Genomic DNA, 24,981 nt, shown 5'->3' with positions numbered 1-24,981 from the left:
ACCTTTTGCTTTGATTACTGCTTTGCACACTCTTGGCATTCTCTTGATGAGCTTCAAGAGGTAGTCACCTGAAATGGTCTTCCAACAGTCTTGAAGGAGTTCCCAGAGATGCTTAGCACTTGTTGGCCCTTTTTGCCTTCACTCTGCGGTCCAGCTCACCCCAAACCATCTCGATTGGGTTCAGGTCCGGTGACTGTGGAGGCCAGGTCATCATCAATCCTCAACAGTGTCACCAGCAAAGCACCATCACACCTCATCCTCCATGCTTCACGGTGGGAACCAGGCATGTAGAGGTCATCCATTCACCTTTTCTGCGTCGCACAAAGACACGGTGGTTGGAACCAAAGATCTCAAATTTGGACTCATCAGACCAAAGCACAGATTTCCACTGGTCTAATGTCCGTTCCTTGTGTTCTTTAGCCCAAACAAGTCTCTTCTGCTTGTTGCCTGTCTTTAGCAGTGGTTTCCTAGCAGATATTCTACCATGAAGGCCTGCTTCACCCAGTCTCCTCTTAACAGTTGTTCTAGAGATGTGTCTGCTGCTAGAACTCTGTGGTATTGACCTGGTCTCTAATCTGAACTGCTGTTAACCTGCGATTTCTGAGGCTGGTGACTCGGATGAACTTATCCTCCGCAGCAGAGGTGACTCTTGGTCTTCCTTTCCTGGGGCGGTCCACATGTGAGCCAGTTTCTTTGTAGCGCTTGATGGTTTTTGTGACTGCACTTGGACACTTTCAAAGTTTTCCCAATTTTTCAGACTGACTGGCCTTCATTTCTTAAAGTAATGATGGCCACTCGTTTTTCTTTACTTAGCTGCTTTTTTATTGCCATAATACTAACAGTCTATTCAGTAGGACTATCAGCTGTGTATCCACCTGACTTCTCCACAACGCAACTGATGGTCCCAACCCCATTTATAAAAGGCAAGAAATTCCACTTATTAAACCTGACAGGGCACATCTGAAGTGAAAACCATTTCAGGTGACTACCTCTTAAAGCTAATCAAGAGAATGCCAAGAGTGTGCAAAGCAGTAATCAAAGCAAAAAGGTGGTTACTTTGAAGAACCTACAATATGACATTTTCAGTTGTTTCACACTTTTTTGTTATGTATATAATTCCACATGTGTTAATTCATAGTTTTGATGCCTTCAGTGTGAATCTACAATTTTCATAGTCATGAAAATAAAGAAAACTCTTTGAATGAGAAGGTGTGTCCAAACTTTTGGTCTGTGTATCTATATATATATATATATATATATATATATATATATATATATATATATATATATATATATATATATATATATATATATATATATATATATATAGAGATACACAGACCAAAAGTTTGGACACACCTTCTCATTCAAAGAGTTTTCTTTATTTTCATGACTATGAAAATTGTAGATTCACACTGAAGGCATCAAAACTATGAATTAACACATGTGGAATTATATACATAACAAAAAAGTGTGAAACAACTGAAAATGTCATATTGTAGGTTCTTCAAAGTAACCACCTTTTTGCTTTGATTACTGCTTTGCACACTCTTGGCATTCTCTTGATGAGCTTTAAGAGGTAGTCACCTGAAATGGTTTTCACTTCAGATGTGCCCTGTCAGGTTTAATAAGTGGAATTTCTTGCCTTTTATAAATGGGGTTGGGACCATCAGTTGCGTTGTGGAGAAGTCAGGTGGATACACAGCTGATAGTCCTACTGAATAGACTGTTAGAATTAGTATTATGGCAAGAAAAAAAGCAGCAAAGTAAAATAAAAACGAGTGGCCATCATTACTTTAGGAAATGAAGGTCAGTCAGTCTGAAAAATTGGGAAAACTTTGAAAGTGTCCCCAAGTGCAGTCACAAAAACCATCAAGCGCTACAAAGAAACTGGCTCACATGCGGACCGCCCCAGGAAAGGAAGACCAAGAGTCACCTCTGCTGCGGAGGATAAGGTCATCCGAGTCACCAGCCTCAGAAATCGCAGGTTAACAGCAGCTCAGATTAGAGACCAGGTCAATGCCACACAGAGTTCTAGCAGCAGACACATCTCTAGAACAACTGTTAAGAGGAGACTGGGTGAAGCAGGCCTTCATGGTAGAATATCTGCTAGGAAACCACTGCTAAGGACAGGCAACAAGCAGAAGAGACTTGTTTGGACTAAAGAACACAAGGAATGGACATAGACCAGTGGAAATCTGTGCTTTGGTCTGATGAGTCCAAATTTGAGATCTTTGGTTCCAACCACCGTGTCTTTGTGCGATGCAGAAAAGGTGAACAGATGGACTCTACATGCCTGGTTCCCAACGTGAAGCATGGAGGAGGAGGTGTGATGGTGTGGGGGTGCTTTGCTGGTGACACTGTTGGGGATATATTCAAAATTGAAGGCATACTGAACCAGCATGGCTACCACAGCATCTTGCAGCGGCATGCAATTCCATCCAGTTTGCGTTTAGTTGGACCATCATTTATTTTTCAACAGGACAATGACCCCAAACACACCTCCAGGCTGTGTAAAGGCTATTTGACCATGAAGGAGAGTGATGGGGTGCTGCACCAGATGACCTGGCCTCCAGTCACCGGACCTGAACCCAATCGAGATGGTTTGGGGTGAGCTGGATCGCAGAGTGAAGGCAAACAAGTTCTAAGCATCTCTGGGAACTCCTTAAAGACTGTTGGAAGACCATTTCAGGTGACTACCTCTTGAAGCTCATCAAGAGAATGCCAAGAGTGTGCAAAGCAGTAATCAAAGCAAAAGGTGGCTACTTTGAAGAACCTAGAATATGACATTTTCAGTTGTTTCACACTTTTTTGTTATGTATATAATTCCACATGTGTTAATTCATAGTTTTGATGCCTTCAGTGTGAATCTACAATTTTCATGGTCATGAAAATAAATAAAACTGTTTGAATGAGAAGGTGTGTGTGTATATGTGTGTGTGTGTGTGTATATATGTGTGTGTATAGATATAGAGATATAGATATAGATAGATAGATATATAGATATATATATAGATAGATAGATATAGAGATATATATATATATATATATATATATATATATATATATATAATATATATATATATATATATATATATATATATATATTTATTATATAATTTCTCTCTCTTGATCAGCACCAATTCACAATGGTAGTCACGGGTGCTATGTCCCAGGGTGTAACTCCTTACCCAAAAATATAGAAGGAAACGGACAGCACTTTCAATAGAAAACCCTGATTTATTCAGCGACACTGGCACAGTGAGGCAACATTTCGGCTCGAACACAAAGCCTTGAGAGAGGCTCTGTGTTTGAGCCGAAATGTTGCCTCACTGTGGCTGAATAAATTACGGTTTTTTATTGGAAGTGCTGTGTGTGTGTATATGTGTGTGTGTGTGTGTATATATATATATATATGTATGTATGTGTGTGTGTGTGTATATATATATATATATATATATATATGTGTAGCTGTATGACAGCTTAAAATCCTATGTCCTTGCATCAGCATAGCAGCTAGTGATATGAGCCATTCTAAGCTTTAAATCAAGACCTGGTTGGCTTTGCAGTACCGTACCAGAGATACACCTGAAATCTGGTCAGAATTGAGAGTTGCAGGTGTATTCAGTTCACACTAGGACTAGTTTCTAACAGCTCTCTCAGGCATTATTGCGGCTAGATTAGATCTGCTTTTAAAATGACCTGAGATATTCTAGGTTAAAATCGGCCTAGTGGAGCAGTGGGGGAAGAGGAGAGAATTAGATCCTTTTCTCCCTGTGTAACTGTACATGATCGCAGGGGAGGGTAACATGGACTTCTGTGCATTTTAACAATCGGAGCATACCTGCTTACTCATGTAATCACCCCTCTGTGCCTATTTGGGCCACTTATTGATGCCATGACCCAGATGTTTACTAGCATCTGGATCAGATTCGTCATCATTGGTCGCACCAGGCACTTGTACCCCATACTTATAAATATCAAGAAAGTTTACATCCTACACGGCTCCTACCTTGTCCATACCCAATCTTCAGAATAAAATATACTAACACTTTCCCTAATTAAAACTTTTCCTTCCCCTAAAGGAACTTGGTCCCATAAGTAATGTGTTACCTTCTTCCTCGGATGGGTTAAACTGTTCTAGTTTACCAATCCAAGTACAATGATATTATGTTCCACTTTAACAATTATTTTTGTTATTTTTGCAGCTTGCGGAACTCAAGCAGGAATGTCTGGCCCGTGGTTTGGATGTGAAGGGTAACAAGAGTGACCTGGTGAACAGACTTCAGACGTACCTAGAGGAACACGGTTGGCAAAAGCTCAGATTTTGACTTTTTGAATTTTTTATTCTTTCTTGGAATGGTTGTGACTTTAACCCCTGACATTACAAACAGGAGCGTGGCCTCCCATTGAGATCAAAGAGAGGCAGGCTCTGTCCAGGCTTTTTGCCACTGCTGCATCTACGCCAAAATTCTGGCTTCCGGATGCTGTGTTAATGGAACTTAAATTGATTCTGTCACCAGGATTATACCTATAGAGGTGTTCTTATGTGCAGTTAGGTCTCTAGCCCCCATCGCCCTGCCACACCCCTTCTCCTGGAGCCCATTATTCAAAAATACCCTCCTTCCAGCCCCAAAGACACTGCCCAGAATTGCCGTAATCCTGCGCATGGACACGTGCATTACCTGAGGCTACTGCTGCCAAAGATCATGCGGGAGCCTACATGCAGTGTCTGTGCACGAGATTACTGCGCTTCTGGGCAGTATTGGATGTGAAGCGGTGCTAGACTCCAACAGTAATAGGGACAGCCCCTTGGGCTCCTTAGGAAGGACATTAGCATATCAATAACATCTTTTTTTATTTATTTTTTATACACTGATTGATGGCAGTAGCACAAATATATTTAAAACATGCTGAAGAAGACCTAACTGCACATATGAATGCCTCAATAGGTATAATCCTGGTGACAGAATCCCCTTATGGCCTCATGCACACGGCTGTTGTGCAGTCGTTATGTGCATTGGGGTCCTCAATTTGCAGTCCCCAATGCACGGGCAACGTCCGTGTGGCGGCCGGAACGGATCGAAACCCATTCAACTTTAATGATTCCGTGATCTGTCTGCACCGAAAAAAAATTGAACATGTTCTATTTTTTTTGCGGTGCGGAGGCACGGACAGAAACACCACAGAAGCACCGCAGCTCCGGATTCCGAATCAGTTCAAGTGAACAGGTCTGCATCCGTGATGGGGGAAGCACACGGCCTGTGCCCGCGTATTGCGGTTCTGCTGTTTGCGGGCCGCAATACGGCCACGGTCAGGCAATGGTCGTGTGCATGAGGCTGAAGGGCTCATTTACACCATTCGCTAGTTAAACTGATCAGCTTAATTAAATAACCTATAAATACCTGGCAGTGTAGGAAATACTGATGACCTGATATAGTTTATTATTTTATATGCGCTGCTCCTTTTCCCCACTGTGCCCCCCATTCTGGTTTCCCGCATTGTATGTAAATCCTTACCATCGGTACAGGGAGAAGACTAGTAAAGCAGACTCTCTATAGTGTGCTGCTCCTAGTCACCTCTATGTGCATCCAGCAACTGATCAGAGGAAGAGCACGCACTGCTATATGTACCACCTTTGATAGGAAGGGCAAAAGTGCACAGAAACGCTACTCCCAAGATAAAATAGGAGCGCATTCACACTTGAAGGTGCCACTCCCTCAAGTAGATACTACAAACTAAGCAAAAATCACAGAAAAAAGATAAAAAATATCCTGCATGATATGATAGATGGGCATCTACATTCAGGAGAGCAGACCCTGCACATAGTGTGCTTTTCCTAGTTACCTCTGCTTGCGTCTATTGTGTTAGTGCATTATTATCAGTTTTCCAGTTTTAGGCATGGACATCTGCATATTTTTTTATCAGATCATGCAGGATGTTTTGATCTTCTTTTTTTAATCTTTTTTCTTAACATGGTGAACGTCATAAATTTAAAGTTCAAAAAATGGTGGTTGAATTGCTTTTATTTTTCTATTACTGCATCAAAATTAAGTACCCTTGAGCATACCTGGTCTAAAGTATCTATATATCAACTTGGCAGCAAACAGTTATTGTAAAGCAACGTAAAAAAAAAAAAAAAAAAGCCTTTATCCAAGCCTTTTTAAATGAAGATCGCGACCACTAGAACATTTCCATTTTCTAACTTTTTGCATATAATTTTTTTGTACTGCAGCTGAAGAGGAGCCCAATGAAGAAGATGTCTTAGGAGATGAAACAGAGGTAATTATATTGTCAATATAAATATCTAGTGCTATATGGATTTGCATTATTAACATATTTAAACATCGGGGAGATAGTGTGGTCTTACATTTAGCTTAGCAAAGTTTTCTGTAGGGTCAATCATCAACATTACTCCCAGGCGCTTCCTGTGTGTGTGTTTGTTTTTTTTTTTTTTCTGTATGGTGGAACCAGGACAATGGAAGACTACAGCTTAGTACACTGTGTAGTGGCTATGCCTGGGTACTACAGCACCAGGCACAGTATTAAACGCCCACACTTGACCTGGATTGGGCAGAATATGCAGCAATTTATTTATTTTATTAATTATAATGATTCACTTGGGCAGATTTAACATAGCTCGATGACTTGCACTAGGCTATGAGAACCAGGCACACTGTCAGATTCTGCGTCTGATTTTATGATGAGGTCTATGCCTTGTGATAAATTTGGTGCAGCATCTGGCAGTCTGTGGGCCTGAACTGTGGAGAGATGGCACTTGCGCGAAAATATCTGTGCAAGTGCCGTTAAAAAGGTCACAAACGTGCTTCACTTCACAAAAATTGAGTATTCCAATTATTAATGTGGTCCATTGTGTTATTTGGTGCATCTTGCTAGACATGTTAGACCCTTTTCCTTATACGACATGGTTGGCTTACGTCAAAGCAGTGTTCTGCACATTTTAAGGCCCCTTTCACACGGGTGAGTTTTCCGCCCGGATGCAATGCATGAGGTGAACGCATTGCACCCGCACTGAATTCTGACCCATTAATTTCAATAGTGCTGAGTACATGAGTGATGTTTTTCATGCATCACTTGTGCGTTGCGTGAAAATCGCAGCATGTTCTATATTCTGCGTTTTTCACGCAATGCAGGCTCCGAAATCAATGGGGCTGCGTGAAAATCTCATAGCATCCGCACGATTTTCACGCATGGTTGCTAAGGAGACGAGAGACCCGGGTCCCCATTTACTTTATTTTCCATTATTACATGGTTATAATGGAAAATAATAGCATTCTTTAATACAGAATGCAAAGTGAAATGTCACTTGAGGGCTGAAAAATAATAAAAACATTACTCCCCTCATCCACTTGATCGCGCAGCCGGGATCCTCTTTTTTGTTCTTCTAGAAGGCCCTGAAAAAGGACCTTCGCTAAGGTCATTGCGCTCACCATGTGGTAAGCGCGGTGACGTCAGCACAGGACATGCTGAATGAAGATAGAAGGTCCTTCTATCTTTCCGCAAGACCTGTGCTGGTCAGTGAAGGTCCATTTGCAGGTCCTTCAAGAAGAACAAAAAAGAGGATCCCGGCTGCGTGATCAAGTGGATAAGGGGAGTAATGTTTTTATTATTTTTCAACCCTCAAGTGACATTTCACTTTGCAGTCTGTATTAAAGAATGCTATTATTTTCCATTATAACCATGTTATAATGAAAAATAAAATCTACAGAACACCTAACCCGAACTTCAGTGAAGAAGTCCATGTTCGGGTCTGGGTACCACATTCAGTTTTTTTCTCACGAGCGTGCAAAATGCATTGTACTCGCGCTGAAAAAACTGAACGACGGAACGCATTCACAGACAAAACTGACTGCAATTGCATGCCTACTCGCACAGGTGGTTATGGGGGTGGTTATGCTTTAGCTGCTCATATGTCTGGTTTGGTACCATCTTATGGGCTTGGTTTTGTTTGAAAGCTGGCATTCCAAGCTTTCATACAATACCTATATGACAGCAGTATCTTCAGTACATGGGAAGATATCACTGTTAAAAATCGGGATGCAGTGAATACAGTTGAAAGTAAAAGCTGGTTTTATCTGCAATTTAGTCCGAACTCGATTTCTCATCTGTTGCTTGGACTAATGCTGTCATTTTGGTCTTGTATGAAAGCTAACAGTTAGGTACTTTTCCCACAGCCTGAGCTTGGGCAGAACAGTTTGGTGGTTAACGGGATTGTTTCTAGCAGACCTTCTCAGCATGCCCAGACTTGCTCATGCTTGATTTCTGATGCTTGGTTCCGGCTGCTTGTCTCCCCTGCTGCCTCTGCAGATCGACTGTCTCCCCGCTTCAATATCCAGTTTGACGAACATCATGTGGCCACTGCAGCCAATGACATGATGCATTGACATGATTGTTTGCAAAGGAACCCCAGTTAAGGGGGAAACAACCCGCTATGGGGCATTATACATTGGCAAAGCTAATCTGGGTCTCCTAAGACAGAGAAGCTCTGCTGTGTCTGAGACATCGCCCGGCATAGCTGCTTCCTCCATTCGCTGCATTGAGCACTATGTACAGAAGAGTGGAAAGCAAAAGGTCAGTGACAACCAAGGACCCTGAGGTCTTCTGTTGTCTCCTCTGGGTCCTTGGTTGTCACTGACAACTGTAGTCCTAACCTGTTCCTGCCAGAGTGCAACAACAGCTGTTTTAATCCTGAGAAACCAAAAAACTGGCATAAAGTGCTGTGTATGACACCACCTGGATTTATAAGCCTAAAAGCCGTGCATGCATATGGGATATGGATTTTGTGTTTTGGTGTGTGTGTGTGTGTGTGTGTGTATGTGTGTTTTTACAGTTTAGAGAGACTTTTTGCTTGAATCTGTGATCCAGTTTTGTGGCATAGAAAAAAGGTGCAATATAAGGCATGTGCCATATTTGCGCAGTCATTTGTGACTTTTTCACCCTGCGCAGATGGGGCAGGGTGAAGCAGTAGGGCTGTAGACAGATTTACTGCACCTAAACCCAGAAAGTAGCTTGTGCGCCTGTTAATAAATTTGACACATTTTATTCTAATGCATTTCCCTTTAAGAGTATTGTATGAAACACTAGTCTTGATAAATCCCCCTCATAGTGTTTCCATCCCTTGTCTTATTTAATCTGGTTTTCCTGCTTGCTTTAACATTCATTAGGTTATGCATGCCATATATATTGATGACCTATCGTCGGGTCAGGTCATCAGTATCGACCAGGTGTTTGAATAGGAGCCAGCGCTGCTTCCTGATCATTACACTACGTGTCGTCTCCTGTGAAGTGATGGCGTAGTGTAATTGCACGTACTTGCTCCATTTAAGTGACTAGAGTGCGTACTTATTACACTTCATTTCCAAGACGACAGGCAGTGTAAGGCCTCATGCACACGACCGTTGTTTGCATCTGTGGCCGTTGTGCCGTTTTCCGTTCCTTTTTTTTTTTTTTTTCGCGGACCCATTGACTTTCAATGGGTCCGTGGAAAAATCGGAAAATGCACCGTTTTGCAGCCGAGACCGTGATCTGTGTATCCTGTCCGTCAAAAAAATAGGACCTGTCCTATTTCCCATATCATCACCATGACGGCCACAAGGAGATTGACCCATGACCTCTGTGGGGGCAGGAAACAGAGAAGAGGTTAAATTGCCCCCTCCCACCACCGCACCTCAGTGTTCCTGTCCCCACTGTGGCCAGGGTCAGAGAAGAGTCTCCCTGCGGCCGGCAGGGAGATGAAGATAGGATTTCGGTTTTATTATTTTTCTTAGTCTCCAGGGGCCTCCTGGTTACCTGAGGGCCGTCGGAGCTCCCCCAGTCTGCCGGCGGCCGTGTGCTCATGCTGGGCTGGGGGGTATCGGGAGGACTCGCTCCGGCTGGTCTGGAGCCTCCTCCCGGGCCGCAATCTTCCTCCTCCTCCTCCCCTGTGGGTCGGGCTGGTGGCGGCCGGCGTGTGCGCACGCCGAAGTCGGTGACGTCACTTCCGGGTTCGGACGCAACCCGGAAGTAAAGCGCAGGAGCAGAGCAGTTTGAATAAAAGGCGGGAACAGCCATAGGACGCTAATCTGAGGTCTGTGAGTACTGCAGCTGCATTTTACGTCACAAAAATGTCAGGTCCTGAGGTACAAACTGTTATGGAGCTTGATGCCCCCCTCTGCCTCCTGTAAGTATCCCTCTGGGGGTCCGCTTGTCTTATGGCACTGTATTTTTGCTAAGCCTTATTTCTGATACCGCTATTTACATATCTGTTTCAGGCTAAAGAGGCGCAAAAAAAGTTTAAAAAAATCTCCTCGCTGCATCTCTTGTGCAAGGAAACTGCCTGACGAATATGGAAAGAAGCTTTGTAAAGCATGTATTTCTGATGTGATCCAGCAGGAACAATCGTCCCTTATGGAAAATATCAGATCGGTGGTTCAGGAAGAAATCCGGGCCGCTAGAGTTGCTCCGTCTGATCCCCAGGATGAGCCTTCTCGCAAGCGTCCGCGTTCCAGGATTATTTCCTCCGGATCCGAGGATGCTGGCGATAAAGCTTCTACTTCCACGCAGTGGGAGGATGATCCATCTCTCTCTGAGGGGGAAATATACGAAAATAATAGGAAGTTTTATTTTTCCTCGGAGGAGATGAGTGACTTGCTAAAGGCAGTCAGAGCGACAATGGGGATTGAAGAGACCCCTAGGTCCGTTTAGGGTTGTTGCGGGTATCGAAATTTCGATACCCAATCGATACTTTTGTCCCGGTATCGACACGATACCGGGATTTCCGTTTTTTCGATACTGGGCTGCGCTTCTGCGCAGCCTAGTATCTTTGAACATGAGCGCGCTACTGCCGGCGCTCTCATGTTCTCTCAGCAGCTGTCCTCTTCCTCCCTCCCCCCTGTGCTGCTGCCGCTGGCACCAATGAGAAGAGGGGGGCGGGCGCACTGCGCCACCAATGAGAAGAGAGGGGCGGAGGAGGGGTGGGCGCACTGAGCCACCAATGATAGGACTATTCCCATTTCCCACACAGAGCGGCGCCCAGCGATGTCTCAGCACTCACCATTAGTCCTGGGCGCCGCTCTGTTCGCCCGCAGTGCCCCATTACTGTCTCCTCTCCTGCTCCACATGCTGATTACTATCGGAGCGATGGGAGGAGACATCAGCTTTACTAGTGGGCGTTCCTTCTCCCTGCGCTGCGATTGGACAGCGCTACAGCCAGGAAGAAGGAATGCCCACTAGTGAAGCTGATGTCTCCTCCCATTGCTCCGATAGTAATCAGCATTCAGCAGCATGTGGAGCAGGAGAGGAGACAGTAATGGGGCGCTGCGGGCGAACGGAGCGGCGCCCAGGACTAATGGTGAGTGCTGAGACATCGCTGGGCGCCGCTCTGTGTAGCCTAATAGTGAAAATCCGGACCCATATAGTAGTCAGTCTTTAACACAATACAGGGGGCGGGTGCCGGCAGCAGAATCGCATTACCGGCACCCTGCCCCTGACAGGGAGCTGCGATCAGAGGCAGTTAACCCCTCAGGTGCGGCACCTAAGGGGTTAACTGCCGCTGATCTGCCAGTACCCGCCTCCTGTATAAAGGGGTAATTATCATTGGTGGTGCAGTGTGCCCCCCCTCAACCCCCCATCCCATTAAAATCATTGGTGGCACAGTGCGCCGGCCCCTCTCAACCCCCCAGTATTAAAATCATTGGTGGCAGTGGCCACAGGGACCTCTCCCCTCCCCCTCACTGGTGGTGTAGTGGCAGCTTCTGATCGGAGCCCCAGCTGTGTAATCCTGGGGCTCCGATCGGTTACCATGGCAGCCAGGACGCTACAGAAGCCCTGGTTGCCATGGTAACATCCCTGATGCTGTGTGCACAAGGCACAGAGCAGCAGGGACAGTGTGAAGTACTATTCACCCTGATAGAGATCTATCAGGCTGAATAGGACAAGGTATGAAAGATCCCAGGTTCTAGCCCCTAAGGCTACTTTCACACTTGCGTTCAGAGCGGATCCGTCTGAAACGGATCCGCTCATATAATGCAGACGGTGGACCCGTTCAGAACGGATCCGTCTGCATTATATTGTAAAAAAAAATTCTAAGTGTGAAAGTAGCTTCAGACGGATCCGTCCAGACTTTTACATTGAAAGTCAATGGGGGACGGATCCATTTGAAGATTGAGCCATATTGTGTCATCTTCAAACGGATCCGCCCCCATTGACTTCCATTGTAAGTCTGGACGGATCCGCTTTCCTCCGCACGGCCAGGCGGACACCTGAACGCTGCCAGACTGATGCATTCTGAGCGGATCCGCATCCACTCAGAATGTATTGGTGCTGGACGGATGCGTTCGGGACCGCTTGTGAGCCCCTTCAAACGGAACTCACAAGCGGACACCCGAATGCTAGTGTGAAAGTAGCCTAAGGGGGGAAATGGTTATTAAATAAAAAGTGTAAAAAAATAAATTAAAAAAAAGTAAAACCCCCCCCCCCACCAAAATATGAAGTATAAATCACCCCCTTTTCCCAATTTCACATATAAAATATATAAATAATAAACATATTACATATCGCCACGTCAGAAAAGTCCAAACTATTAAAATATTTAAAAAAAAATCTAGGTGGTGAACGCCGAAACAGAAAAAAACTAATAAAAACTGCGTGATTCGCCATTTTTAAAAATGTGTAATGCACGTGGCTTTTTTGGTTTATTTTTTTTTTTGCCTGTTATCGAATGGTATAGAGTATCGCAATACTTTTTCATGGTATCGAAACCGAATCAAAAATTTGGTATCGCAACAACTCTAGGTCCGTTTCCATTCAGGACGAAATGTTTGGGGGACTCAAGGTGAAAAAATCCAAGGTCTTCCCCATAAACGAACACATTAGACAAATGATTCTGGAGGAATGGTCAGAACCAGAAAAACGATTGGGGATTTCCAAAGAATTTAAAAATCGATTATTATTCGACCCCTCTCAGTCTAAGCTGTTTGACGGGACCCCTAAAGTTGACGTGCAGGTGGCGAAGGTTAACAAAAAAACTGCCCTGCCGTTTGAGGATGCTGCCCAATTGAAGGATGCTATGGAGCGGAAGGCAGATGCCCTTTTAAGGAAAGCTTGGGAGGCCTCCATGTTTAACATCAAGACCAACATTGCGGCAACGTCTGTAGCCAGGTCTATGTACCTATGGTTAGGGGAACTTGAGAACCACCTAAGCAGTAAGACCTCCAGGGAAGAAATCCTGCAGTCCATCCCGCTACTTAAATCAGCTACAGGGTTCCTGGCAGATGCATCGGCTGAATCTATTAGATTCTGTGCTAGGGAGGCAGGGCTTTCCAATGCGGCTCGTCGGACTTTGTGGATGAAGTCCTGGTCGGGCGATAGAATCTCTAAACTAAAGTTAATATCTATCCCCTTTTCAGGAGAATATGTATTTGGGCCGGTCCTAGACGAGATACTTGAGAAGGCGGCCGACAAGAAAAAGGGATTCCCAGAGGAAAGGTTCTTTAGGGAGAACCAGTCCTTTCGGTCCTACGGCGGACAAAACAAGTCTGTTAGAGGGAAAGGCAAGTCAGGCCGCTGGTCTTATCCCAAAGGGGGTAGAGGAAGGGGCTTCCTTCTCAAGCCCCAATCCAAATCTGAGGACAAACAATGACGCCATTGTAGGGGGGAGACTGAAGGATTTCCTGGGTCCATGGTCACTAACATCTTCAGGAGGAGAGAACCGTGGTAATATTGATCGCTCCGTTCTGGCCAAAGAGAAGTTGGTTCGCTTCTCTATTAAAGCTAGCAATAGACGAACCAGTGAGACTCCCACTCAGGGGGGACATCCTATACCAGGGTCCTTTGCTACATCCGGAGTTCCTGAAGCTCACGGCTTGGATCCTGAGGTCTCCCTCTTAAAGTCTCAGGGCCTGTCAGACCAGGTTATAGCCACCCTGAGATGTTCTAGGAAAAAAGTTACTTCCGCGATATACCTGAAGGTCTGGAAGAGATTCTGCTCATGGTCGGGCGAGGAGAATCCAAATTCTGTGGGGCCCAATACCCAGAAAATTCTGGAATTTCTACAAAGGGGCCTGGACATGGGCCTCTCTCCATCCACCTTAAAGGTTCAAATTTCGCTTAGGTCCCGCAGCCCAACCTGGGACTTAAATTTAGTTCTCAACAATCTTATGTGTTCCCCATTTGAGCCATTGGAGGATTGTTCAATTAAGTTGCTTTCATTCAAAACTGCCTTTCTTATAGCAATTTCCTCTGCCAAGAGACTGGGAGAGATTCAGGCTCTCTCCATTAGGGAACCATACCTTACCATCACTGAGGATAAGATTGTGCTTAAACTAGACCCAGGTTTCCTGCCAAAGGTGGCCTCAGACCGCAACAGAGGCCAGGAGATCCTACTTCCATCCTTCTTCAACAATCCCAAGGATCAGGAGGAAGAGAAATTTAATTTCCTTGATGTTAGGCGTACAGTCATTAGATACTTGGAAGCCACTAGGGACTTCAGGAAGTCTGACAGTCTGCTTGTCCAATTTGCTGGAAGGAATAAGGGATCCAGGGCCTCAAAATCCTCCATTGCAAGATGGATTAAGGACACTATTACCTTATGTTATAAGAATCAGAATCTGGATCCTCCTTCCAATATTAGAGCTCACTCTACCAGAGCTGTATCCACTACCTTTGCTGAAAGAACAGGGGCCTCCCTGGATGATATATGCAGGGCCGCCTCCTGGTCTAGTATTCACACATTTGTGAAACATTACCGTTTGGACTTGTCTGGAACCTCTGGCCTCTCCTTTGGTCAGAAGGTTCTCCAAGCGGTTGCCCCCACCCATAAAAAATAATTTTATAACTCTCCTTGTGGCCGTCATGGTGATGATATGGGAGAACCGGAATTAGACTTACCGGTAATTCAGTTTCCATGAAATCACCATGACGGCCCATACATTCCCCCCCCTTCTTTTGTTGAAATGTTTTCACCGGTATTTTTCTGGTATGGTGTAATACTGGGAAATACTAGGACACTTCTGGCACTTGATATCTTTGGAACACTGAGGTGCGGTGGTGGGAGGGGGCAATTTAACCTCTTCTCTGTTTCCTGCCCCCACAGAGGTCATGGGTCAATCTCCTTGTGGCCGTCATGGTGATTTCATGGAAACTGAATTACCGGTAAGTCTAATTCTGTTTTTTTTGACGGACAACGGTTCACGGACCCATTCAAGTCAATGGGTCCGTGAAAGAACGCGGATGCACACAAGATTGGCATCCGTGGCCATAGGTTACTTTCATACAGACGGATCCGAAGATCCGTCTGCATAAAAGCTTTTTCAGAGCTGAGTTTTCACTTTGTGAAAACTCAGATGCGACAGTATATTCTAACACAGAGGCGTTCCCATAGTGATGGGGACGCTTCAGGTTAGAATATACTAAAAGAACTGTGTACATGACTGCCCCCTGCTGTTTGGCAGGTGCTGCCAGGCAGCAGGGGGCAAACCCCCCCCCCCCGCTCCCCTGTAGTTACCACATTGGCCTACTGGTAAGTGACAGGTCTGTGCGGTGCATTGCCTAATGATCTGTCACTTACCAGTAGGAGGAGCTCCCGGCCGGACACAGACATCGCAGCTCGCAGGTAAGTATGATGCTTCTACAAATTGCTAAGTAACCATGGCAATCCGGACTGCAGTAGCGTCCCGGTTGCCATGGTTACCGATCGGAGCCCCAGTGATTAAACTGGGACTCTGATCGGTACTCTCCACTGGCCACCAACGAGTTAACTGTATGGCCCGCACTACCCTTTAAAGTACTGGGCACATTTTTTGCATTTTTCTTTCTTTTTTGTTTTACTCCTGGTCTGCCAAGAGCCCTAACTTTTTTTTTTTTAATTTCTGTTTACATAGGCTAGTTGTGTTTTTTTTTTTTTTCTATTATGCATTTTATTTAGGGTACTTTCACACTTGCGTTTTTCTTTTCCGTCACAGGGGCTCTATACCGGAAAAGAACTGATCAGTTTTATTTCCATGCATTCAGAATGGAGAGTAATCCGTTCGGGATGCATCAGGATGTCTTCAGTTCAGTCGTTTTGACTGATCAGGAAAAGAGAAAACCGCAGCATGCTACGGTTTTCTCTCCGGCGAAAAAAACTTAAGACTTGCCTGAACCGGATCATCTGTCATTTTTTCCCATAGGAATGTATTAGCGCCGGATCCGGCATTCGGAATGCCGGATCCGTCGTTCCAGCATGCGCAGATCGGTAAAAATGAGAAAAAATGTACAAGACGGATCCGTCGGTCCGCATGACAAGCGGAGAGACTCATCCGCATCCGGATCCGTCTCTCAAATGCTTTCAGTCAGCGGCGGATCCGGCGGCCAGTTCCAACAACGGAACTGCCCGCCGGATCACACTGCAGCAAGTGTGAAAGTAGCCTAACTATATATTGTATTGGAAAATAAAATCTGTTGGGTAAAAATTAAAGAAAAACTGTTTTGTTTTGGTGTTCACTGAGCGATAAAGTTGGCTTTGATCTTATTCTGTGGGTCAATACAATTATGACACTACCAAATTTATGTAGTTTTACTACTTAAGAAAAAAATTGAAATCTTTGGAAAAAAAATATTTGCTTTGTCATATTCTGACACCCATCATTTTAGAAAATATTTCTGTCTACAATAACTTTTCATCCCTTTTGGTATTTACTGCACAGAAAGAAAAAAAAAATATATATTTTTTTTAATTGTTTGGATATTCTCAAACGCCTTGATGCCAATGATGTTTTTTTTTGTTTTGTATATGTTAAATTGGGAAAAGGGGTTATTTGAACTTACATTTTTATTTAATATTTTTTTTGTCATTTTTAGTTCCCTTAGGGGACTTGAACATGCAATCATCTGCTTGCTTGTACCAAAGACTGCAGTAGAATACTATCAACATCATAAGGGCTCATTCACACGAAGGTGGTTTGGTTCCGCATTGGCTCGGGTGCGAACCCATTCACTTAAATGGGGCCGCAAAAGAGGCGGACAGCACTCTGTGTACTGTCCGCATCGGTTGCTCCATTCTGTGGCCCTGCAAAAATGTAATCCTGTCCTATTCTTGTCCGCTTTGCGGATAAGAATAGGCATTTCTAGAAAGGGCCGTCCGTTCCGCAAATTGCGGAAGGCACACGGGCAGCATCCGTGTTTTTTCAGATCCGCAGTTTGCGGCCCGCAAAATACGGCATGTTCGTGTGAACAAGCCCTAAATCAGATACTCCTTATTGAAGGGAATCTGTCAAGTTGAACATGGTGTTTGAACTGCAGGCACCATGTTATAGCGCGGGTGGAGCTGAGCAGATTGATAGTTTTATGGGAATAATTTTAGTATAACTTTATACATTTAAATTCCTGCATGTTCTGGGCTTTGACGTTGAGGAGGTGGTCCTATCAGTGACTGACAGCCTTCCCTCTATAACTGTGGACCTCACAGTTCTGGACTTCAAAACCCAGAATGAGCAGGAATTTGCATTAATGAATTACAAGTTTTACTGAATCTTTTCCCATAAAACTATACACTGGTCAGACGCCGCGTTCAACGTGACAGGTTCCCTTTAAACAAGATACTTGTATACTATATAACTATAGTTGTTGCGATACCAAATTTTTTATTCTATTTCGATACCATAAAAAAGTATTGCGATACAAGATACCTAGCGAAAAAATAAACCAAAAAAGCCACGTGCATTCCTCATGGGAAAAAAATGGCGATTCGCACATTTTTTTTTTTTTAACTATATATACTTTTTATTCAATAACTATTAATTGGGCCTTAAGGCTAAAATAGAATATTATTGGGCCTTTAAGACTAAAATTATGTCACTAAGGGGTTAAAAATGCAATTGTGTCCCCTGAGATGTGTGTGCGGCAACAAGATTTACTGCAGACACACGTAAAAAATTTACAATTAGAAAAGTGACATTTTTGGGAGGGTTTTTCCAATTTTAATGTGACTGTTAGGCCTCTTGCACACAGCTGTTGTGCGGCCGTTCTGTGCATTGGGGACTGCAATTTGCAGTCCCCAAAGCACGGGCCTCATCCGTGCGGCAGCCGCAACGGGTCCAGACCCATTCAACTTTAATGGATCTGTGATCTGTCCGCACCGTAAAAAATAGAACAAGTGAATGGGTCCACATCCATGATGCGGGCCACGGCAGTGTGCATGAGGCCTTAGAGTTTAAAGCCCAGTACCAAGGGATGTATGTGTAAAGCACTTGTGTTTGGGAGGCCTCCAAACTCTTCACTGGAGAAACCAGTTGGGCTTGTTAGATTTCAAGTACCCAATCCTATTGATCTTATTCCTCTCCATTCCTACTGGGCTAAGCAGGCATGTTTATGAGAGAATCGGTTGTAATAGCTATCTTACGGCCAGCTTTCGTTAAACCATAAACTCAAAATACTGACACCTGAAGAATGTGCCAGGTACCATAACGCTGGGTTCAGACCTGAGCGTTCTGAAACGAGCGCTCTGTATGCTCGATTGTACGGGCGTTTACAATCGCGCATATAGAGACAGGCGTGCACACATTGTCGCGCGTTCCCGAATATCTGTGCGGGAACGCGCGACAAACGCCCAAAAAAAAGCTCAAGCACTTGTTTGAGCGTCGGGCGTTTTACAGCGCGATCGTACGCGCTGTAAAACGCCCAGGTGAGAACCATTCCCCTAGGGAATCATTGGTTCTTGCCTGTTGTGCATTTTATAGCGCGTAGGAACGCGCTGTAAAACGCTCAGTTGTGAACCCAGCCTTAAGGTGGAGGAAGCGTGTGCCAAAACACACATTGAAGGGTGTGGCGGGCGATATTTCTGGCTGTTTACAGACATGTCTCACACTTGTCAGTGTAGGTTTTTACAATGAATACTGGTGCTTTTGAAAATGGTTTGGAAGAGTATACACAGCCTACTTTTATTGGAAAAAGGTTCGGACTGCAGACAGGCCTGTTCAGTACCCAGACTCTTCTTCAAAGCCTTGCTGTTGCTATATATTCAGTATGTGGTTTAGCACAGTCTTGCTGAAATATGTAAGTCTTTCCCTGAAAGAGATGTGTGGATGGGTGCATATGTTCAGCATTGATGGTGCCTTTCAAAATGTATAAGCTGCAAATGCTATAGGCACTAATGCAACCCTGTACCATCAGAGATGCAGGCATTTGAACTGAGTGCTGAAAACAGGCTGGATGGTCCCTCTCCTCCAGAGTCTGCAAAACAATGCAGCCATGGCTTCCATAAAGAATTAAAAATTTTGATTCGGCAGAACAGTTTCCCCATTTTGCCTCAGCCCATTTTAAATGAGCTTTGACACAGAGAAGACGGTGGAGTTTTTGTAATCATGTTGACATATGGCTTCTTTTTTGCATTTGTGTATTGCACGTGGGTGCTATGCGTTCACACGTTGCACCTGCGTAGAAAACTCACTTGTGTCAAAGGGACCTAACATACTCTTTTTATACCCAGTCATGTGACTTAGTTACAAAGTGCTCCTCCAGCTGCTTTTTATTAGTATCACTTATTTCTCGCCCATTTTCCTTGGGGGACACAGACCTTGGGTATAGCTCAGCTCCCTAGGAGGCGTGACACTAAGTAAAACTGTTAAGCCCCTCCTCCATCAGCTATACCCTCAGCCTGGAGATAGAGGCTACCAGTTTTAGCTTAGTGTCCAAGGAGGCAAGACACTCCCTGCTACTGCAGGGCTGTTTTCTCCTTGTTATTTTTACTTTTTCTTCTAATTTTGTTATTTTATTTTTTCCTAGGGATACCAGAGACGCATTTGACCTCTCTGCTCTCCCGGGGTTGAGCTGCGCCAGTGCCAACTTATCTGCACTGCTGCCTCCCCCACAGAAGCAATAGGAGGATCTGGGCAGCAATGGCTCCCCTACATCCCGCCAGCTAGGGGGTCGCCCGCACGCCAAGCCCCTCTTCCAGCTTCCTGCCACTGCGGTGCCAGTGGCTGAAGGGGCGACCCTGCTGGAAAGGACTGAGGGTGAAGACGTCGCACGGTGAGATGGCTATTCCAGCCCATACCCCGTCCCTATCTGCAGCATCTACCCCTCTGGGTAAGGGGGGCACCCGTGGTCGCTCATTCTGAGCGCTCATCTGCAGGACAATGCAGCACAGCAGCATCCTCAGCACCCCCACGCTTTTCCCCCCCACGCTGCTATCTTTCTCCCCCCCCCTCCCCCTCATCGGGGCTGACTCCATTTTTCTCTTCTCTCTCTCCCCCTTCCCGCCGAGAACGGGGGGCGGGGCTTAGCGGTCCCGGCAGGGGCGGGGCTTCCGCGCGTCATTTTGGGGGCGGAGCTACGTTCTCCTTCACAGGAGACATTTCAAGCGCTGGAGGGGGCGGAGCTTGTTCCCCGCGCTTTCTGCTGAGGTTTCCCGCGCTTCCTCACTCCTGACAGGAAGCTGGGACACGGTGGGGGACTCTAACCTCCTGTGTACATCGCTCGGCTTCTGTGGGCGCTCTCTGCTGCTCACTGCTGTTCACTGCTTCTCTGCTGCTGCTGATCTGGGCCATCTCCTGACGTTCTTCTGAGGCACTGGTAGGACAGTTAACCCTCTCCTAACCCTCCTGGTCATAGCTGCTATAACCCTTTGTGGTCTCTATATTAGAGTACAACCACACTTCAGCATGTCAGATCCCACAGGTGCCCCCAAACCCTGGTACCATGCCTGTACCGCCTGTAAGGAACTTTTTCCGCGTGGGCAATCTGAGCCGCATTGCCTTGCATGTCAGGCCCCGGTGCAGGGCCCGCTTCCCGCTGCGCCCCCCGGTGCCTCTGAACCCCCTGACTGGGCTAGGTCTCTGTCTCAGGCGGTGGAAAGCCTTACACACGTAGTGGGCCGTCTCGTGGATAGACCGCCTCTCCCGCAGGCTGCCACAATCCCTGTCGCACCCGCTGGGACTACCGTTTCTGCCGCCCCCACTGGTTCCCTGCCTCCCAGCGAATCTTCCAGGGCCCGGCATACTCAGAAACGTTCAAGGGTTGAGCGCACATCTTCTCCAGATGCTTCGCTCTCTCCGCCATGCGTGCGAGCTCAGTCAAGTCTATCCTCTCAAAGGAATACGCTTTCTGAGGGAGAACTGGCGGATTCGGACGTGGACATGGACTCAGAGCTTCCGTCCAAATTGGCGTCCGCGGTGGGGCATCTTGTCACTAGCATCCGTGATACCTTTCAGCTACACGATGACCCCCCCAGCTCTGAACAGGCCGGCGTGTCCTTTCTCCGCCCCAAACAGGCCTCCAAGGTTTTTCCCATACACGCAGATTTTTCTTCTGTGGTATCCAAGGCTTGGACTCGGCCTAACGTCCGCTTTATTACACCCAAAAAGCTGGACATTTGTTATCCCTTTCCAGCGGATTCTGTGACCACGTGGACATCCCCGCCTAAGGTTGATCCTCCCGTGGCTCGCCTGTCCAAAAGCACTACTATTCCTGTACAGGACGGATCTTCCCTCCAGTCTGTTGAGGACCGTCGTACGGAATCCCTCTCCAAGGCCATATTTACTGCCTCTGGTTCGGCCCTTAGACCGGTCTTTGCCTCCGCCTGGGTTGGCAAAGCGGTCTCTGAATGGGGTTTGCAACTGGAACGGGAGTTAGGGTCGGACGTCCCTGTTCAGGACCTCCGTTCCTTAGCCCAACTAATTGTTCAGGCCGGAAAATTCGTCTGTGAGGCCTCCCTTGATGCGGGTGCCCTCATTGCCCGTTCCTCTGCCCTGGCAGTTTCTGTCAGGAGGGAACTCTGGCTGAAGGTTTGGGCGGCGGACGCCGCTTCCAAACGCTCTTTGGCCGGCCTACCATTCACGGGTTCCCGCCTGTTCGGAACCCGTCTGGACGAACTTATATCAGAGGCCACGGGTGGGAAGAGTACTCACCTCCCCCAGTCCAGGCCAATGGGCGCCCCCCGTGGTCGCGCTGGTTCGTCCCGTTTTCGGTCCTTTCGCAAGCCCACCGGGTCTAGACCCGCGGCCAGTTCTTCTTCCTCTGGCCCAGCCCAGGATAGACGCAAGAAGCCGTTTTTTCGGACGCAACCTACCTGGCGCAAGTCCCAGCCTGCACGGGCTCCCACAGGCCAGCAGCCCTCTGCCTGAAGGTGCGCCCCCACCCACCCGGGTGGGGGGCCTCCTTCTCCTATTCAGGAACGTATGGCGGGCCCACATCTCAGACGCATGGGCGCTCGAGATTGTATCTTGCGGATACAAAATCGAATTTGCGTCCATTCCGCCAGACCGTTTCTTCCGATCCCGTCCTCCGCGAGATCCCGTACGAGTGGCCGCCTTCTTCGCGGCCATTCACTCTCTAATGGACAAGGGTGTCGTCGCCCCCGTGCCTCCGACGGAAAGGTTCAGGGGGTTCTACTCGAACCTCTTTGTGGTTCCCAAGAAGGAAGGCTCAGTGCGTCCGATCTTGGACCTAAAACGCCTGAACCGTTTTCTCCGACTGCAGAGATTCCGGATGGAGTCTCTCAGGTCCGCAGTGGCCTCCCTGGAAAGAGGGGATTTCATGGCCTCAATCGACATTCAGGATGCATACCTCCACGTTCCGGTTGCTCCATGTCATCACCGCTTCCTGCGCTTTGCGGTGGGGGACGATCACTTCCAATTCGTCGCCCTTCCCTTTGGTCTGGCGACTGCTCCTCGAGTGTTCACCAAGGTCCTGGCCCCTGTCTTGGCCCTTCTACGTTCAAGAAGTGTTTTTCTTCTCCCATACTTGGACGACATCCTGGTCAAGGCACCCTCCTTCTCTCAGACATCCCGCAGTGTGGAACTCACTCTGGAGACCCTGACGCGGTTCGGTTGGATTATCAACCACCCCAAATCTTCCCTTACCCCCTCCAGACGGCTGATCTTCCTGGGGATGCTCCTGGATACAGAGTTGGCGGAGGTCCGCCTTCCGTCGGACAAGCGTCTGGCCCTTCGCGGGTCGGTTCGCAGTCTCCTCCGTCATCACCGCCCTTCCCTCAGATCCAGCATGCGGTTGTTGGGAAAGATGGTTGCCTGTTTCGAAGCGGTGCCGTTCGCACAATTCCGATCCCGCACCTTTCAGAGGGCAATTCTGTCGGCCTGGGACAAATCACTGAGGAGTCTGGACAAGACCTTTCTTCTGCCTCCCCTGGCTCGAGCTTCCCTCGGCTGGTGGTTGCATATCCCTCTAAGGGGGAAGTCCTTCCTTCCACTGAACTGGCTGGTGATTACCACAGATGCCAGCTTACGGGGGTGGGGGGGGGGTTTTCCCTCCCCGGTCCGTCCAGGGCGTTTGGTCTCTATCGGAGTCCAGACTTCCAATCAATATTCTGGAACTGAGGGCGATTCTTCTGTCCCTCAGACACTGGACCCATCTGCTGAGGGCCACCCTGTTCGGATCCAATCGGACAATGCCACGGCTGTGGCATACATAAACCATCAGGGAGGCACTCGCAGCGATGCAAGAGGTGACCCTCATTCTCCTCTGGGCGGAGACGCACGTGCCGGCCTTATCTGCGATTTACATCCCGGGGGTGGACAACTGGGCGGCGGATTTCCTCAGCCGGTCCACCATCGACCCGGGAGAATGGTCCCTGCACCCAGAGGTGTTCGAAGCCCTTTGTCTTCGCTGGGGTCGCCCCGACGTGGACCTCATGGCCTCCAAATTCAACCACAAGGTCCCCCTATACCTGGCCAGGGCACGGGACCCGAAGGCATACGGCGCCGACGCGCTCGTCCTTCCGTGGCGCGAATTCTCCCTTCTGTACGTCTTTCCTCCTTTTCCCCTCCTGCCACGGGTTCTTCGGAGGATCGCGGCAGAGGGCGTCCCCGCGATTCTAATCGCCCCGGATTGGCCCCGCCGGTCTTGGTACGCCGACCTAATGTTGCTGTTGGCAGACGCACCGTGGCCACTGCCCTCCAGGGAAGACCTTCTCTCTCAGGGACCGATCTTCCACGAGCATTTAGGCTCGCTACGTTTGACGGCGTGGCTATTGAGACCGCCGTCTTAACGCGACGGGGTTTCTCCGCGGACGTAGTCCGCACCATGATCCGGGCTCGTAAGCCCGTATCCTCTAGGATCTACTATCGGGTTTGGAGGTCCTATCTGGGGTTCTGTGAGTCCCGGAGCATCCCACCTCTCCGGTTTTCTCTTCCCACAATCCTGTCCTTCCTCCAGTCGGGTCTGGACCTGGGGCTGTGCCTCAGTTCTCTGAAGGGTCAGATTTCGGCGCTGTCTATTCTTCTCCAGCGTCCCCTGGCCCCTCTAGGGCCAATTAAGACCTTTTTACAAGGGGTGGCTCACTCTGTTCCGCCGTACCGCCCTCCAGTTCCTTCCTGGGACCTGAATGTGGTGCTCTCGGCGCTCCAATCAGCCCCCTTCGAGCCTTTACGGGAGGTCTCCCTTCGCCTTCTGTCCTGCAAGGTCATCTTTCTTGTGGCCGTCACGTCTCTCCGACGGGTGTCGGAGTTAGCGGCTCTTTCTTGCTCCGAACCTTTCCTGATCTTCCACCAGGATAAGGTTGTGCTTCGGCCTGTCCCGACTTTCCTGCCAAAGGTGGTCTCCGCCTTTCACATCAATGAGGACATCGTCCTTCCGTCGCTCTGTCCCTCTCCTTCCCACCCCAGAGAACGGGAACTGCACCGTCTGGATGTGGTCAGGGCGTTGAGGATTTACTTGGAGGTCACCGGGTCCTTTCGGCGCACGGACTCCCTGTTTGTGGTTCCGGAGGGTTCGCGCAAAGGGTTGGCGGTCTCCAAGGTGGCTATTGCCCGTTTCATTAAACTGGCGGTGTCTGAGGCTTATCGAGCCAAGGGCAGACCTCCGCCTTTTGGCGTCACTGCTCATTCCACCAGAGCAGTCGGAGCTTCCTGGGCGCAGAGGCATCGGGCCTCGGCTGAACAGTTGTGCAAAGCAGCCACTTGGTCCTCTCTGCACACTTTCACAAAGTTCTATAGGGTGCATACGCATGCATCAGCGGATGCTGCGTTGGGCCGCCTGGTTTTGCAGGCA

The 24,981-nt window shown here is 47.5% G+C and overlaps 1 protein-coding gene across 1 annotated transcript in view; it reads left to right on the top strand.

The window, feature by feature from the left end:
- The window catches only part of LOC122930598 (SAP domain containing ribonucleoprotein), a 98,383-nt gene that overhangs the window by 16,992 nt on the left and 56,410 nt on the right, over positions 1-24,981 (top strand). Inside the window, exons 2-3 of the mRNA XM_044284092.1 lie at positions 4,209-4,308; positions 6,236-6,282. Coding sequence (XP_044140027.1) covers positions 4,209-4,308; positions 6,236-6,282 — 147 coding nt within the window. The remainder of the gene's footprint in view (positions 1-4,208; positions 4,309-6,235; positions 6,283-24,981) is intronic.

The sequence above is a fragment of the Bufo gargarizans genome, chromosome 3 (assembly GCF_014858855.1).
Source record: "Bufo gargarizans isolate SCDJY-AF-19 chromosome 3, ASM1485885v1, whole genome shotgun sequence".
Classification (NCBI taxonomy): domain Eukaryota; kingdom Metazoa; phylum Chordata; class Amphibia; order Anura; family Bufonidae; genus Bufo; species Bufo gargarizans.
Note: the sequence above shows the minus strand (reverse complement) of the source record. Positions and strands in the feature narration are given on the sequence as shown.